This window comes from Epinephelus lanceolatus, chromosome 15 (assembly GCF_041903045.1).
Source record: "Epinephelus lanceolatus isolate andai-2023 chromosome 15, ASM4190304v1, whole genome shotgun sequence".
In the NCBI taxonomy this organism is placed as follows: Eukaryota; Metazoa; Chordata; class Actinopteri; order Perciformes; family Serranidae; genus Epinephelus; species Epinephelus lanceolatus.
Window position 1 is genome coordinate 43,172,844 of NC_135748.1, and position 17,290 is coordinate 43,190,133.

The 17,290-nt window shown below is 42.5% G+C and overlaps 1 protein-coding gene across 1 annotated transcript in view; it reads right to left on the bottom strand.

Annotated features, from left to right (window-relative positions):
* Window positions 1-1,806: 1,806 nt before the first annotated feature.
* The window catches only part of eif2ak3 (eukaryotic translation initiation factor 2-alpha kinase 3), a 53,460-nt gene continuing 37,976 nt past the window's right edge, over window positions 1,807-17,290 (bottom strand). Inside the window, exons 8-18 of the mRNA XM_033642796.2 lie at window positions 15,424-15,546; window positions 15,069-15,298; window positions 12,850-12,962; window positions 10,712-10,834; window positions 10,123-10,272; window positions 7,911-8,469; window positions 7,594-7,767; window positions 7,110-7,283; window positions 6,721-6,822; window positions 6,079-6,141; window positions 1,807-2,193 (exon numbers count right to left, since the gene is read on the bottom strand). Coding sequence (XP_033498687.1) covers window positions 2,011-2,193; window positions 6,079-6,141; window positions 6,721-6,822; window positions 7,110-7,283; window positions 7,594-7,767; window positions 7,911-8,469; window positions 10,123-10,272; window positions 10,712-10,834; window positions 12,850-12,962; window positions 15,069-15,298; window positions 15,424-15,546 — 1,994 coding nt within the window. The 3' untranslated portion in view covers window positions 1,807-2,010. The remainder of the gene's footprint in view (window positions 2,194-6,078; window positions 6,142-6,720; window positions 6,823-7,109; window positions 7,284-7,593; window positions 7,768-7,910; window positions 8,470-10,122; window positions 10,273-10,711; window positions 10,835-12,849; window positions 12,963-15,068; window positions 15,299-15,423; window positions 15,547-17,290) is intronic.

The following is a 17,290-nucleotide window of genomic DNA, read 5'->3' on the forward strand; positions in this document are numbered from 1 at the left end:
GTCATGTGACTCTCCCAGCACTTCTTATATACATAAAACAATGCTCGTGTGGATCACATGACCAACATCAGGTCCAGGTCCCCAGCAGACGCCGTCGAGGGGATGAAACATCATCATCCTCCTGGCTAAATGCTATTTCTCTTCTTCACCGGAGGACCTCAGTGTGTGTCGTGCTTCACCGGGAACGCCAGCTGGGCGGGGTCGGAGGATCATGGGAGCACAATTTCGGATAAATGTGAGGTGAGTTATCAGTTACAGAAAAGTACACTTAACTGACGTTCAAATGGCACTCTGGTCCGGCGGGTTCAGCTCTGGTGCTCAGCGCAGGGTGAACCCTTTCCCTCCGCTCAGTACCCCGAACATGTGAAAACAAAACACTGAGAATCAAAGAGGTGACGCACCATCATCGGTCTCTGGAGGTCACACTGTCACATTCAGCTATGTGTTAATGGCAGAGATCGTCTCCTCGCTACAGGAAGTGTACCGACGCCACGCCAGGAAAACAACCAAAAACATCAGCATCAGATAACAACAGGAAAAGCTCCTCGTTATAATGAGATGTTGTCATGTTTTTACAGGATATGTTCATGTTATAACAGGAAACTTTTCAATTATATCAAGATATTTTCAATTATATCAAGATATTTTCATGTCATAACAAGAAACTTTTCAATTGTAACAAAAACTTGTAGAATAAGAAACTTCTTGTTATATCAATATACTACAATATAGTTTATCTTTTGTGAAACTTTTCTTTTTAAAACATAAAAAACATGTTGTAAAAACGTGACAACCATTTTGTTTTATCAGGAAACTCTTCACGTTATCACCTGATGCTGACATGTTTTTTATTTTCCTGGCGTGTCAGTGTCACACCTCTGTACCTATTTGTTCCTCTCCCACGGTATATTTCACACTATCTTACAGTTTCCTTATGAAAAGCCATTTACAAGCACCGGAGCCTTACAGTATGTACACATCAGTCCCACACGTCTTCTGATTCACAAAGAGAAAAGATATAAACACATTTTCCCTTCAGGTATTTACACAGATTAAAGAGGAGGTGTTGGAGAAATGATTGAGCACCTCAGAGTCATCGTGGAAATTTACACACTAAAAAAAACTGCTTCCAGGTACTGGCTTTAAGATCACAGACTCACACTCACCCCTTCACCTTCCTATCAGGTACATGCAGAAAGACAGAGGCTCAGCATCATTCATTCATCCAGAGGCGCTGCACGCCTCCTTCTAAAGGCAAATCATATCTGATCTGATTCATAAACTCTTCTCTGCGACACACATCACCTTCTCTTAAAAAAAAAAAAAAAAAAAAAACACGTAGGAAAAAAGAGAGGGTCTTTTTTGGTCTCCCAAATCAGGCATATCAGGTGTCAGAACACCGCTTAGTGCTCGTACCAGTGATCAGACTGGTCACCAGTAGATAGATGATCAAAGGCCCCTTTGGATCGTCCTCTTGGTTTGATACCTGAGGTGTGGCGTGGGTGGGTCAACACTGGCTGAATGTTGGGAGCGAGCAGCGCGTTCGGACCAGACTGGAGTCAGATCGCACGTTTAATAATTCTCAGCGTGTTCATTAATGACCTCAGAGCGAGGAGGATTATTTCATCACGTCAACATTTCAGAATCAATGAGCTGATCAATGGTTAGTCGACACTGAGCTGATGGACGCGGTCCGTCTGCTTCTCTAAGAATTATTTGTTGGTCGACTTGAATCCAGTCGGGTCAGAACGTTACAGATCAGCTGCTGCTTTAAAATCTTCTTTCACCTGTAGGTGGGACTAAAATCGGGAGGAGGGCAGCATGTCGGTGTGCGGAGACGTAACGGCATGTGTGTGAGTAACAGGAACAGGACGTTATCTCGCTGCTCTGAAGCCACCAAGGTAACTTCCTGTGGTACAGAGTCTGAGGCAGTGTGCGACAGCAGGCGGGGGTTGAAAGGGAAACAGCAGGGATTGAGGGGGCGGGGTTACATATTGCGTCACGGGACTTTCAGGTAGTTGATGTCTGGCGTGAGGGGCGGCCCATGGACGAGGCGCTGTAGGTGCGGGAGCGCTGCCTCATGGCCAGTCGGCACGGCAGCTCCAGCTCCTGGAAGAGAGGAGTCCCTGTGATGTCAGCGGCCTCGGGGCGCTCGGCGGGGCTCCAGGACAGCATGCTGCGCACCATGCTCAGCTGCACACACACACACAGGAAACACAGAGTCATGTTACAGAGATGCTACGGCTAATCCAGCAGAACCAGCAAACAGTGCGACATTAGTGCTAAATTACACTCAGATAAAACACGACATAAAACATTCTGACAAACAAAGGTTAGGAGTGGACGATATATCGATTATACTCGATGCATTGCTTTGGTGTTTCGGCGCTCTCACCCCTCCACACAAGTCTCCTGGACGATAAAGTGTGTGAGCATGTGAGGTGTGTGTTTGTATCAGCAGATTGCGGCCGTTTAGTTCCATTTTTCGACCATGGAGCACCAGTGAGAGATTATTCATCTGTGACCTGTAGAGCTGTTTGTTCTTCTCCTGCTCACTGTGAATAAATCCTCGTCGCTGTGATGGTTTAACTTCCTGCCAACTGCTAACTGTTGACCAGAAGCTTTAAACATGTACACTTCCTGCCCGAGATAAGCCGGGTGCTTCAAAATAAAAGCACCAGTGGTTCCAATTTCACTAAAACAAAACTAAATTAAACTTTTTTGAAAGAAACTTTGTCATTCAAGCAAAATTTATTATTTATTTTTTTTCTAACAAAATTTTCTTTAACTTAATTTAAAAAAAACTTTATTTAAAGTCATTATAACAAACTTTATGTAACTATTTTATTCTAAGAGTACTTTGTTTAACTTTATAGTAAGAGAAGTTTGTTTAGTATTTCAGTGTTCTACAGTAGTTTAGAGGAGATTTCAAAATATTCAGATTTATATTGTCCATAATGAAATGATCTGAAAATACTGCGATATTATTTAGAGGACATATTCACCCAGCCCTGTCACACACTCATGTACTGTAGCACAGAAGCATATTTTCTGTCTCTCTCTCTCTCTCTCTCTCTCTCTGTCTCTGTCTCTCACACACTCACACACACACACACACACACACACACAGTACAGGACATCTTAAAATAGATCAGTGCACGTCTCGGTCAGTGGGATACTGGGATGACAGAGGGGGCTGAGGGGATTTCCAGTGTTGGAGAATCACAGATTATTCTTTGGGATTATGTTAATCTCATTACACAGTAAACAGGTAAACAAGGTAAACAAACTTATCACACTCCGCACAGACAACATGAAGCAGAACATAAACCTCTGACTGACACAGAAATAAAACCTGAGATGGAGATTTACTTAATCTGATTTACTGTTAGATGAAAGAAGAGTTCAATTCCTCCTCCTTATGATATGAAATAATTAATTTGTTTACTGTTTGTTTTATGTTTACAGGGTATTAGTGTTCTTCTTACTTAAATCTTTTTATCTTTTATCATTTATTTTATCTTCTTTATTTTAGAGTTGACGGTTAAATGAACGAACATCCTGTAGTCCACCTGTAAAGATCTCGTACAGCGTGCAGAGGAAACCAGCACAGTATGAAGAATTACTGAGCTCTTTTTCTGTCCTCATAATCATTATTATTATTATTATGACCCCCGGCTGGAAACTCCTCCTGTGCTCTGCTTCTCTATTTAACGCTGTTTCATTCCACTTTATTATCACCAAACTAACTCTGTTGTAACGGTGCTTTAATGAACTTTATGATAAAAGTAATCTATTTAACTTTATTGTAGCAGAGCTGCAGTGTTTTATTTAACTGTGCCACACCAGTGCTGTGGGTTTGTGTTGGCAGCTCGCTCTATGTTTGCATCTGTTTGTCTTTCTCATGTGAATTTCTTTAATAGAAAAATGGCAGTTTTGAGTAAATAAAATTTTTTAAATACATTTTTATATAATATTTAATATTATTTGAACATATGGATAATCAAATTCTAATGGGATTATAGGTACAAATTAGGGATGCACCGAAATGAAAATCTGTGGCCGAAGCCGAAGCCAAATAATATTAAACACTTGGCCGAATACTGAGTACCGGATAGCTAATACCGTTGTTTAGTTTTTCATTAGTTTTTGCAGATGAACCCTCCAGATTAGTGTTGTCACGGTACCAAAATTGGATCCCACTGTACGATACCAGTGAAAGTATCATGGTTCTGAGTAGTATCAGGATACCACAGCGAAAATGAGGCAGATGTGCCTTTTGTCATTTATAAAAAGATAAATCACTTTTCTATAATACATCAATGATATTTCAATGGAATAAATTACTTATTGACTTATTCATACTTCAAAAACAGCATCAATAAGTGATTAACATAGGGGGGATCAAAATAAAATAAATAAATAAAATAAGAATCAACCAGCCACCCTCCTCCCCTGACAAGTAAAGAACAGTCCCTTCACAAGTAAAGAACAGTCCCTAAAGTGCGGTGAGGTTTGTGGGCCGTGAACGGCTCGTTCCTCCTCTGACACGTCACATACATGTGTTCGGCTGGCTCGGCTGTTCAGGTACTTCTGGGCAGTCCACACACCAAGAAGAGGATATTATTGGAGCCGACTTCTCCGTCGCCCGGTAAGCCGATGGCCGCCGTATTTGACAGGAATACATTACTGTCTGTGTCTGTGACCCCCGTTCAACCCACAATCGGTGGGATTCGCCTTTCGTTTCTGCTGCTGGTTGAAATCTGTAGACTGCTCGCACAGCGTGCTGAATGATTTAAGCCTATTTTGCTCGCTCAAAACTATTTTTAGTCGCAAATGGGAGTGCGGTGACAGGCGGATCGCCACACTGCCGACATTTTAATCCGCCGTCACGGCACGCTGTTTGATTGCGTTATCAAAACACGCCGCTATTATTCAGCCTTGCTTTTAACTTATTCCACCGAATACCGAATGTGTGTTTTTTTGCAATATTCGGTTACCGAATATATTCGGCGCACGGTGCATCCCTAGTACAAATTATACTTATAAATCATGTTCATAAAACAGTCTCAGAAAAAATGCTGCTACTTATATTTTAGTAATAATAATAATAATAATAACTTTGCCTTTAAAAACAGAGTTTACAAAGTGTTTTGACAAATAAAGCAAAACAGAAGCAAGAAACCTCTGAGGCAATAAAATAATAGAAGCCAAAAAATGATGCCGACCTAAGTCCAGACATAAATTAAAGAAGAATTAAATGAAGGATCAGACACACAAACATGTTAGAAAGACGGCAGATGATGGTGAGAAAAGAAATTAAATCAAAACTAAATTAATGAAATAAAATAAAACACAAAGAATAAAGGCAGTAAACACTGAACATTATTATTATTAATAATAATAATAATGATAAGCAGGACAAAGACAGAATAAAACATAAATTAAAGGACGACATCACATAAAAGCGAGTCTGTAGAAAATGGTTTTTAAGAGGTGATTTTAAAGGTCACTGATTCTGCGAGAGTTATGTCTTCGGGCAGGTTGTTACAAAGCTGAGGGGTCCTGACGGCAAAAACACGGACACCTTTAGATTTAAGCCTCGACTCTGGAGCGATCAGTGGGGCCCTACCTGAGGCTCATATGAGGTCAGCATCTCTGTTGTGTAGTTTGGGGCCAGACGAGCTTTAACAGTGATCCGTGAAATATTAAAATAAACTCTAAAATGAACAGGAAGTCAAAGGAGAGACGCCAGGAGAGGAGTGATGTGATGCCATCTGGTAAAACCAGTCCCAGTTTAATATAATATTTACATATTTATATGTAGATTTTTTATTAATATCCTGTTGATTTAAGAGCAAAATAATCCAGCTACACTTCCTGACCGGATCAGCTGATCAGATCGGAGTCACATGTTGGTGTGGACGAGTCATTTAAAGATTACATGATGAGAGTAAACTGTCTCCGCTCTGTGTGTTTCCCTCTTCGTTCACTCTCTCAGGATGAACATGTTGTCATGTCTCAGTTCAGCTGTAGTGTGTAGTTGGAGCCACTAGGTGGCAGCAGAGGGCCACTCACCTCCTGCACGTTGTTTTTGGAGAAGACCTCAGGGAAGCGCAGCGCTCTCACCTCTGTCAGCGTCTGGAAGAAAGGATGTAAACACCTGTGAGCGTCTAATCAGGTCCCTTTGTTCCCGAGACAAAGGCGTCCCGCTCGATCGCACACACACACGAGGGCGAAGACAATCCACCGTTTAAACCCACGACAATAGTGAGGATGTGTCACAGTTTCCCTCCAGAGTTTCACACAATACAGAATAATGAACTGAATAAAAGACGCACGGCCTCATTAGGACGTCTGTCTGTCCTCCTGCAGCAGCCGAGGGTCGGACTGAAGACAAACATGAGATCAGACTGATTTAAATCTGATCAGTCTTTAAATGATCCGAGAGTTTGAACTGCTTCTAAATGTTTAACAGATCAGTTCAGGGGAAATGTTACCTCCTGTTCATGTTCGTTGCTCTGCTCACAGTCGTTTGTCTTAACTGAAGTTTGATTTCTTTTATGCTTCACAAACTGATGTGTAACTGGAAAATACAAACCCATCTAAACTGACTGTAATAATCATGTTTAACAGTTATAAAAGCTGAGTTTAAGGGTGATTTATCGCCATCTAACGACCCTTCTGGGGACTGAATCAAAGCTGTATGTGCTGACTCACCCTCACTCTCTCCATCTGCGTCCTGAAAGGATACAGCAGCTCGAACAGGATCAGACCCAGAGAGTAAATGTCCACTTTGTGAGAGTACGAGTTTCCAGAGAGCTGCAGGGACGAAAAGGACGGGACAGGATTTAGGACATGAAGATTTAAAGTGATAAAGTCTCAGAGGTGGGAGACATGTACAGCAGCTTTGACATGAAGTTTATTTTTAAAGTTTATGTTTAATGTTCTGGTGAAAATCAAATGAACTATTTTTTTTAAACAACTTATTTTTATTAGAATTCAATAAAGACATATGGAGCACCCTAGAACATTAATGAACCTGTGTGACATCAGGAGGGGAGCGCAGCGTGTTTCATTACAGTTTTTCAAGTTCATTTTTCACTCACCTGCTCGGGGCTCATGTACAGTTTGGTGCCCACCTGGCCCGTGTGCCGGGTCAGGAGCGGGGCGGGCGTCAGAGCGCTCGGCTCGTCCTCATCTTCCTCCTGGTCCATGGCCGTCACCAGGCCGAAGTCTCCCACCTTCACCACGTCGTCCATCGTGAAGAAGATGTTGGAGGGCTGAAGGAGTGACGATGACAGGTTAGAGAACATGTACCGAACATTAAAGCACAGGAAGGCAGAGAGTGTTGCTGACGCATGAACCTGTCGACACTATCAGACCGTATCAAATAAAAGGTTTTACACATTGGCAGGAAGAGATTTTAACAGAGTTAACAAGCCCCTTTTTCACACCGCTGCCTCACCGTGCTGTACATGAGGTACAGTTTAGTTTATTTTATCTGTGCGCAGCTGTCGGCCTGAGAGTCACCTAACAAAGATTTAATGGTAATAAAGTGTCTTGTGTGTGTGTGTGTGTGTGTGTGTTCACCTTGAGGTCCCTGTGCATGAGGCCCTTGCTGTGCAGGAAGTCGACAGCCTCTGCGATCTGGACGAAGATATCCAGACACTGGTTGTGCTCCCTCTGCTCCGTGAGGCAGCGCTGAGCCATCCAGTCCTTCAGGTTCTCCTTCCGACAGAGCTGCATCTGGATGTACAGGTACACCTGGAGACGAGAGGACACGTGTCAGAACATTACGATCTTATGTATGACATCAGAAACTAAGAATTCATTTCAGAGGGAGAAGGGGGCAAAACTTTATTTTACATTAGGCTCATCACAGCCGACTGAGTAAACGCCTGACTGACCTTTGGCGATGGCTGAACTCTCTGAGTCGGAGGAGTCGTTGGGAGAGCCAGTGTGAGTGAGGTTGGCCGAGGGGGAGAGGAAGAGGAGGGCGGGACAGATTCCTGTCGTCTGGTGCGTGAGGAAGATGAGCTGTTCTTCTCCGTCGTCGTGCTCGGGCTGGCTACGCCGGAAGCCGAGTCTGTGTCTGCGTCGGCGTCTCGGTCGCAGCCCGAGTCCTCGAACACGATGTCAAAGGAAGAAGAGGTGCAGTCGCTGGGGCCACGTGGGGGACACAGCTCGAAGGAGTGGGGGGTGTCTGAGGCGTCGGGGTCGGCCTGGCTGTCCCTCTCAGACATCAGGCTGTCGTGGCCCAGCAGCGGGTGGAAGGACAGGTCTCCGTCACCAATGCTGAAACCCACAGCACCGCTGGCGCTGCTGGAGAGCAGAGCCTGTGCGTCGACGGAGGCCTCCAGGACGTCTCCTCCAGGTCCAGAGGAGGGAGACACTGAGCTGGACACGGGGACTTTGACTGACAGCGCCTCCATGTGGTCGAGGAAGCTCATTGGCCAGTCGGTGGTACTGAAAGAGGGACAGAGGAGGGATGTTGCTGCCAAGTTTGATACAATCAAATAAATATGACGTCAATATGGATAACTGTACAAGTGTCTTATAAAATAGTTCAAAACAGTTCACAAAATTAAAACAGTTGAAAGTAGACAAACAAAAGTAACAAGACGTCAGGCGGCGACCACGATTATACCGACCACACACGAGAAGACTGACGAGACTTTTCAAAGACTGAAGTGTGACAGCCTCTCACATCTAAACTTCATGTTTATAGTTTGGGATCTGTCAGGGTCACTGTTCAGACTACAACTAGATTCTCTCTGAGATTATTCCCCGTCCTGCTCCTGGTGGAAAATATGACATATTTACAATTCCTTACATGCCCACAAAAACACAACTCTAGAAAGACAAGATTAAAGTTGTCTTACTAAGTCCAGTCTTAAAAATAGCCATGCTGTAAGGCTCACAGAAAGTTTGCTGACCACTGCTAAAAAATGAATTGTCTTAAAATCGAAAGTTAATGTCCCCCTCCCAATCCATTATGGTTTTCTGAAATCATCAGCTGTACACCCCTTGAATACAATAACTTGTTCACTGAGAAGTAAAAAATAAAGCAGCTCTTTGTGAATCAAATGGAAACTTGTCATCAAATCAAACCGACTGTGTCTCTGTGTCGTCTTATTGTATTGAGGATGTGTCGAACCATGTGATCCCTGATGTTGCCCATTTTGTTTACATCGATAATTGTCGTCATTTTGCACTTTGTTTATTCGATTTAATTTTGGCTTTGTTTATTGTTTACTGTCTTGTTTACTTCATATTGCCGTTTGATTGTTATATGTTGTTTATTAATGCTTCAAAATGTAAAATGAAATAATAATAATAAAAAAAAAAGATGTCTCAGTAAAATCAGCTGATTGATGGATCAGATGATTGATGAACGCAAACTCTTGTTCGCTCCACAGCTCCACCAGTTTCTCCTCCTTTAACACACAACAAGAGAACAGAGACTTCATGTTCTCGCTCCTCACCAGAGTCTCCTCCATGTTTACTGTCTACAGGGTTTGCTGCTTCCTGTTTGATGCTGGAGAGATGCTGCTATTGGCTGTTGATGTTCACGTCACCGAAAACTAGTTTAATATTGAACATGTTTGATTGTGTTGTAACATCAAAACAAAACAAAACAAAAAACCTGCCTTATAACGGCTCAGACTGAGTGTTATGACCACTTTGCACCAAACGATTGAGATCGTGGCGGGCGCTCCAACCAGCTGAGGTAAAACTTGTGAATGTATTCTGACACTGAACGTTTGTATGCGACAGAGGAACTGCTTGAAAAGTCATCTGGTGTGAGGTCGGCATCAGAGTTCATTTTATTTACTGTGTACCAGCTTGGTGCTTGGAAAGAGAAAGATGATGATGATGATGATGATGATTGTCTCTGAGCTACTTTTAGCTCTGATCTGCAAATCTGAAAATGCATTTTTCATCCACTGGCATTTAAACATCTGATTTAATCAGCCAGTAAAGTGATAAGTAATAATGTACAATTAAAGTCCTAATAATCTTCCTCCTGAGTGGATTGTATTTCTTAGCGTGGCACCCATCTTGGACAGCTGACCACTGGCCGTGTACAGTATAACAGGTGTAAAAGCTGCAGCTGACCTGGCGTCTTTCAGCCACCTCTGGTCCATCTCCTCCTGCCAGCCCTCGGGGGGGCTCTCCTGCCAGGCGTTGAAGTAGCGGATAATCCCGGGATGCTCCAGCTTGGCCAGCGCCTTCACCTCTCGCATCACCTTCTCACGAGCCAGCTCTCTGTAACACGCAGAAGCAAAAGCTTCAGGGTTTAATTCACAGTCAGGAGAAAACACTTTGTCTTTTATCAGTAGATGGTCTCAGATTATCAAGATCTGAAGACGCTAATACTCTGAACTCCTGATGAGACTTTGCTGTTGCCGATACAACAAAAGGGTCAAAAAGTGTTTCACAAAAACACTGAGCGTAAAAATAATTAACAGACTAGTTTGTGTGATGTCACGGTCAATAGCAGGACTGCATTAAAAATAAAAGCAGTGCTGCTGTGTCTACATGTACATGCCTGTCAATAGACGCATTGCTAATATTTGTCCCTCTGTGTGTTTCCTGTGTTCAGACACATCGGCTGCAGCTCACATAAGTCAATCTGACAGAGATAAAAGAAGAGCCAATCGCCTCCAGAGAGCACGTGTGTGTTGTGTCCAGCGAGAGGTGCTACCTGTTGGGCAGACGGATCCTTTTGATGGCGTAGTTGCAGTCGTCCACTTTGTTGCGGGCTTCAAACACAACGCCGAACCCCCCGCGGCCGAGGCACTGCACTGGCTCAAAGTCAGTCAGGTACCTGCGGAGAGGAGACACTCTGATTGGTTCATTTAGCAGAGAAGAGTTGCTCCGCTCTCTGTGGTTATCACCTGCACGTCTGACTGTTTAAAGACCTGAGATCAGACGTTCACTGTGGTTTATGAAGAGTTAACAGGTGATCACAGAGAGAGATTATTACCACACAAACCTCAGTGAGAGCTGCTGAGCTGGCAGGAAACAGTGAAACAGTATCATTAATACAGACTGATGATGTGCTGACAGAAAAACACTCAGCTGTCAGGAGGCCGAGACTCAACTCTGAACTTCCTGCTGAATAAACTTAATTAAATAAAGAGTTTGTAAAACTAAAAGAGAATAAAACATCTAGACTCAATTTTGTTTTGTGTCACTCAACAATTCAGCAGCAAAATTCAGTCGTAAATTTGTTGTCCACAGTTGTGAACATGCTTTAAGAATGTTTTCAGTAAACAGGCTCGACTGTATGTAGGAAACACCGATTGTGAAATTCTAGGCCACAACAGATGTTAAAAATAAAATTTAGTCAATACTGACATTTTCTGGTTTTTGCTTATGTTGTTTTTGTTGTTATTTACTCCCCTTTTGGTGCCAAAAGACACAAATAAAATCTTCACTATTAAAAGAGTTCAACCATTAAAATATATGAAACAACTTTAACGTAATCCTCGTTCACATCCTGCGTTCAGACGCCTTGAACAAGTGTTTAAACCTTTGAAACCTGGAAAATAAAATCGGCTCTATTACTTTCAAAAAGAACAAGAAACTGGTCAAATGTGAAAACAACCTGAAAATTAGTTTATTAAAAAGAAAGAGAGAGAAATTTATTAGAAAATTATCTTTTTAAAAAAGGAGAAATGTCAAGAAAACTATATTTATGATTTGTATAATCACGTTTTATTTGTTTTTCACTTACTTAATTTTCAGGTAATTTTCTTGTAACTTTTTACTATTTTTCATTTCCTGATTTTTGGGTCATTTCTTGTAAAGTTGCTCGTTGCGTCCTTTCCATGTATATATATATTTTTTTAAAGAAATCAAGTCAGTTTGTTCGGGTTTCAAAGAGTTAAAAAAACTTTTACACTTTTTAAAAATGTTTCATGTTACATTTCTGCAAATTAAAAACAGAAGAAAAAACAAATTAAGATGATATAAAACGTGTATAAATCATGTGTGTGTATATCTATGTCATACGGGGGGTTGTTTGGTTCAGTCAACAGGTTTGGGACTCGCCGCTCTCCGCCCCGTCAAAGAATCCCTGCTCAGTTCTCCTCGGGGGATTGAAGGCCGTCGTATACGGCGATGTGTGGGCACGTGTGATTCCTGATCTGTCTCCTCCTGATGATCCTGACTCATGTTTGCTTCAGCTGCTGCAGCAGCCACCGGTTTTATTTAAGGACACGGTGAAAGCAATGTGCACGGACTGCAGCAGCAGCTTCAGAGGAGCGAGGAGGAGGAGGGCGGGTGTTTGGCGTTTTAGGGTGGATCAGAAGTAAAGAATGTGCCAGTGATGACAACAGGAAGAAGAAACACCAGTTTAATCAGATTCCTCTCGTGTTGGGGGGGTTAGAGGACGTAAACATGTAAACTCCATCGATCAGACGACAGGCGGTCACTGACAGCCCATAAATTACGTCCTCTGATCAGATTTGGGACGTCCAGAGGAACAGAAGTTGTGACAATGTGCTGACGGTGATGTAAAGTGACACTGCGACCCCGCGGCAGATGCTGCTGGGTGGGGGAGGGGTCTGCGGGGGCCAAGGTCATTTTCATTTGATGGCAAACAGCTGAGTTATCCAATCATGCACTACTTCGACTCGTATCTCCCATCTCTGCCTTGTCCTATCCAAGCAGGCAGGAAGACCAGTGGTCACCATGGTAACAGTGCCGAATCTGTAGCTACACCTTGAAAGAGTGAGACTCGAGGATAACACAGCAGCAGTGTGTCCTCAAGTTCTCCTGAGTCATGATCAACAGTGTTTACAGAGCGTGTTCAGCCTCAGTGTTTACACAACGCACCTGGACACATATTCACTGGAGCGGGTCTCCATGGCAACAGGCTCTTTGGATTCCACAACCTCAAGGTCAAACTTGCAGTCGGTCTGGCACTGTGTCTCCGACTCTTTCCGCTGCTGTGAGGGACAGAAGAGGACAGCAGAGGCACAGGGAGGACGTCAGAAATGTTAACAAACAGGATTAACTCCAGGTGCATTCTGGGTAGTTTTTCTAAGAAAAAGACTGAACAAGGTGTGTCATGTACTGAACCTCTGTGATAAAACATTCCTGTAAAAACTATGTACTAATGTTAAAGAAGTTTTTCACGGAAGAATCACCAGTTTTTATTCCACTTTAAAGAGACAGCAGAGTCTGTCACAGTGTCAATAAGGGCTGTCGGTGTTAAGACGTTAATCAGGATGTGATTAAGGTCCAAACATAATCACATTAATCGTGTGCTGCTAGTTTGACTAATCAGACTGATGTCAGCGGGCGACCACATCACCACAGACTGCAAAGAACTTGTTAGGAGTGAGCGAGTCACCACAGACCTGAGGATCAAACTAAATCTAAGAAGTTACTACAGCGCTGACTGCAGACCTGCATTTACAGTCCTATGTTTGATTTATCCTGGCTTCATAGGAGTCAAGAGAAACTCAGCTAGCTGCTAGGCTAATTTATACAATGTAAAATGCCATAGGCTTGTGCTAATAACGTTAGCATGTTGTATTTGTGGGGAAAATGTGTCCAGATAAAGACAAGTGTTTGTCTGTGAATGCTGCGAGTTATAGTGAAGCTGATTTGTGTTTGAAACTGTCTCTATTAAGCCATGTTTAATGTGTGTTTACTGTGTGTTTACTGTGTGTTTAATGTGTGTTTACTGTGTGTTTAATGTGTGTTTGAATCAGTCAAACTCTGCCACCAACTAGTGACACAGACACACCACTACACAAGTATATGATATATTAAGGGGGCGTCTTCAGGTCGACATGTTGTCACCAGTCATTTGTCTTACCGTCTAGTCGTCTTAATCTATAAGTCACTATCACAAAGTCAGTTTCTTTGCATTCATTTGATTTCCAATGAAAACACTCTGGTAAGAATTGTTTCACTTTGTTAACATGAACTTCAAAACTGTTTAGAAATGCAAAATAATAGAATTTTAAACAATTGAAATTACTGGAATAAAAACAATATTCATTGGACAGCTCTACTGTCATCACTACATTGAACTTAATCTCTTTAACTATCCAAATTAAATTAAGTACATTCACGGACATGAATGTGACAATAAAGTTTGTTCAGTGACATTTTGAGGAAAGAATTTCTGATGGAGATCCATGTGCAGTCTAGACTTGTCACATTACTAATGTTATTGACTTATCATATGATATATGGACGTGACCTTGATCATTTTGCTGACCTTGATGATGCCTGTTGTGTTGTTTTTTTTTAACATAAAAATGTCACCAACATTTTAGCCAAAATGACGCCAGAATAAACAGCACGGTTTTTCTGAATATCTTAAGATGTGGGCGCAGAAAGTGATAGCCCATTTTTCCCATCATCTCTTCATCGCCCGCTTGCACAAATCCAATTAAAACTCTGACCTCACTTCAAAGACGACACAGTGCAGCTCACCAGTAGCCTGCAGCTGCACTTCTAAACTGAAAGACACAGTCCTGATAGTCGTTAGTTCACCAGCCCCTGCAACGAGCTAAAAAGTCTGTCGTCTGTAGTTTCACCCTCCAACAACTTCATTTTCCGCTCTGTAAATCTACCAGCAAACTGCCGGCTCCGAGGACGTCCGTCCCCCGAGAGCTGACTGCAGCACAGCAGACAGATTCTGGAGCTAGCTGCGGCGTTGTTGGAGCTTCACTAAGCTTGTCTTTTAGTCACAAGAGGCATCCCTTGGTTTAGATTTTTATTTAGTCTCAAACTGAATATTTTTGGGGCAACTCTGATAAAAGTTGCATAATTTTATCTATATTTATTACATATATATTTACGGGTTTAATTACCTTTTTAAAAATATGTTAAATATTGTTTTCATATTCTAATAAAAAAGACAGGCCTCTGAATCATGGTGACGAAGAATCATCTGATATGTGGAAGCTGGTTTTTATACCGTGCTCTAGTCTCAGAAGCTGCACGTTTGCAGAGTCTTAACATTAACATGTGATATAAATAACCAGCAGCAGTCACTGTCTGTGTGTTGTTCCTGCTGCAGGCCGCGGTCTTACCCTCACATAGGCCACAGGGGCGGGAGGGTGGAAGAATTTGCGGACGATGTAGGTGGTGGCGGCGATGCAGAAGACGATGGTGCCGAGGATCTCCTTCCACCATGGCAGCAGCAGCACGGGGTCCTTCCTCCTGCGGCTGTCACCCCCTGCACCGTTTCCTTTTATCAGGCTTATGGCACTTTCACGTTTCTCCCGGTAACGCTTGCTGTAGGGGAAGTAGTATCCGTTGTCTACGGAGAGAAGAGCAGAAATCTGTCAGTGGGGTTCAGTGGGTTTTAATCTCTAAGGTTCGCTCCAGCGTGTCTGTGTGTTCAGGATTTTATTATGGTCTTTATGTTCAGTGTCTGGTTCTTACCATACGGATACTGGAGGATGGACAGGGCTCCGTTGCTGTACTCGTCATGGGAGAACTTGTCATTATTCAGACACTTGTCAAATTCATGGGAGCCGACCAGGGCTGGTGTCCGAGACGGGGAATCTGTGTCAAGGACGAGATGAAGAAGTTCTTTGATCTCAGTTGAACGAGGGATCAAAAGAGTCGGAATAACAATCACAAAGATCGTCGTACGTTGAGGGGAATGGCGACGACGCTCTGAGCAACAAATGAGCCCAAAGGCCACTAATTTATTCAGATATATCCGACACACTTTGTGTTCAAAGCAATAACACAAAGCCAGTCTTCGGTCGCTGCTTTCCCCCATCACAGACTGTGGTCCTTTGGTTATTAGTAGGCACGTCACAACACCAGAAATTTATTGGTCGATAACATCAGTGAAATTACAGGATTATTAATACCCAATACTACAGTGAGAAACAAAAACTAATCAATAAATCTAATGTACTTAAACAAACTCTCCTTTATTAAAGTTAATGTCCATTTTATTATCATTAATCTCTGATGATCTGCCTTGAACTTAAAGTACTAGTCTGTGAGGGGTGACGAAATATTCTGGGCGAGGAAATGTTTATTAAAATACAGCCTACAATATATTAACGAATTTCCTCCTCCATTGTTGTTGTGTTCAGCTCTTGTATGTGTGAGATGTGACAGTTAGTCTTTGTGGTCGGTTATTTGTCCCGCCCTTCCTCCACTGTGATTGGACGACGAGGTGAAAAGTGACGAGCACAGTGCTTTAAAGTTGAACATTTTTAAACTATCGAGAAATTATCGAGATTACCCAGCAGCACATTTCAATGACTTCAAACATGAGATCTCATCATTTAGGATCCGGAGAACTGAAGTTACTCAGCCAGAGAGGTGGGAACACTGAGGAGAAGTACACTGGATATTTAATCTGCAAACTCCGTCTCTCAGAGGATTAAATGATGAAACACTATGACATGTTGTGCTATAACAGAGTCTGGGATCTCAAAAGACCAATTTATAATCTACTCTAAACACGAGCACAGTGTTGAACACTGTGAATGATTTATGAAAGTTGCACAGCCAATGTGTTCGTTCACAAGATCAGAATTTTTTGTAAATAATCTTGTAAAAACACTTTGTTGTGTGAGGAGCCTCAGGTTTCTAGGTTTTCCTTGTTTTCTTTCTTTTATGGGGTATGTAATGTGACGTGTGGCGCGCAGGTTGTTGTCGATTATTGAGAAACACACCCACAGCTGACTGCGCACATGAGATGGGTGGAGCAGTATCCATTTAAGATCAGTGTTGTAAAATATGAAGTTGAACACTCTTGACAAAGGTCCTGTACGACTGAAACATTCGTATAGCTAATAAATTGCGACGCTGAGCAGAAGCAGTGTGCAGGATTTCTGTTCAAAGACTAAACTCCAGAGTTGAAACCATAAAAAAACGCCTGCTATGCGCTTTGTCACGCTGCTGATGTTTGTAGCAGAGTGTAAATATGTGGTGCTCCCATTGCAAAGAATAAACAAAGTTAGCCGGCCTCAAAGAACACCTTTCTTTTCTTAACAGTTTGAGGCGTAGCTGTCGCTGCACTTATCATCATTGTACACGTGTTGTTGTTGTTCCGTGCTGGGAGGCGTTCTTCTTCATCTTCCTTTGGCATTTAACGGCAGACGAGAACACTTGTAAGCAAATATGCTGCCCGTCAGCTCCAGAGGAATTTCTCAATCCGACCTGCGGGGTTTCGGGCTCGGTCAGGCTGTAATTTCTCAACATTTCCCAATTTTTCTCATTGATTCTCAGAGTTGAAGCGTTATATTTCTAAATGAATCAACGCACGGTTATGTTTCACTGC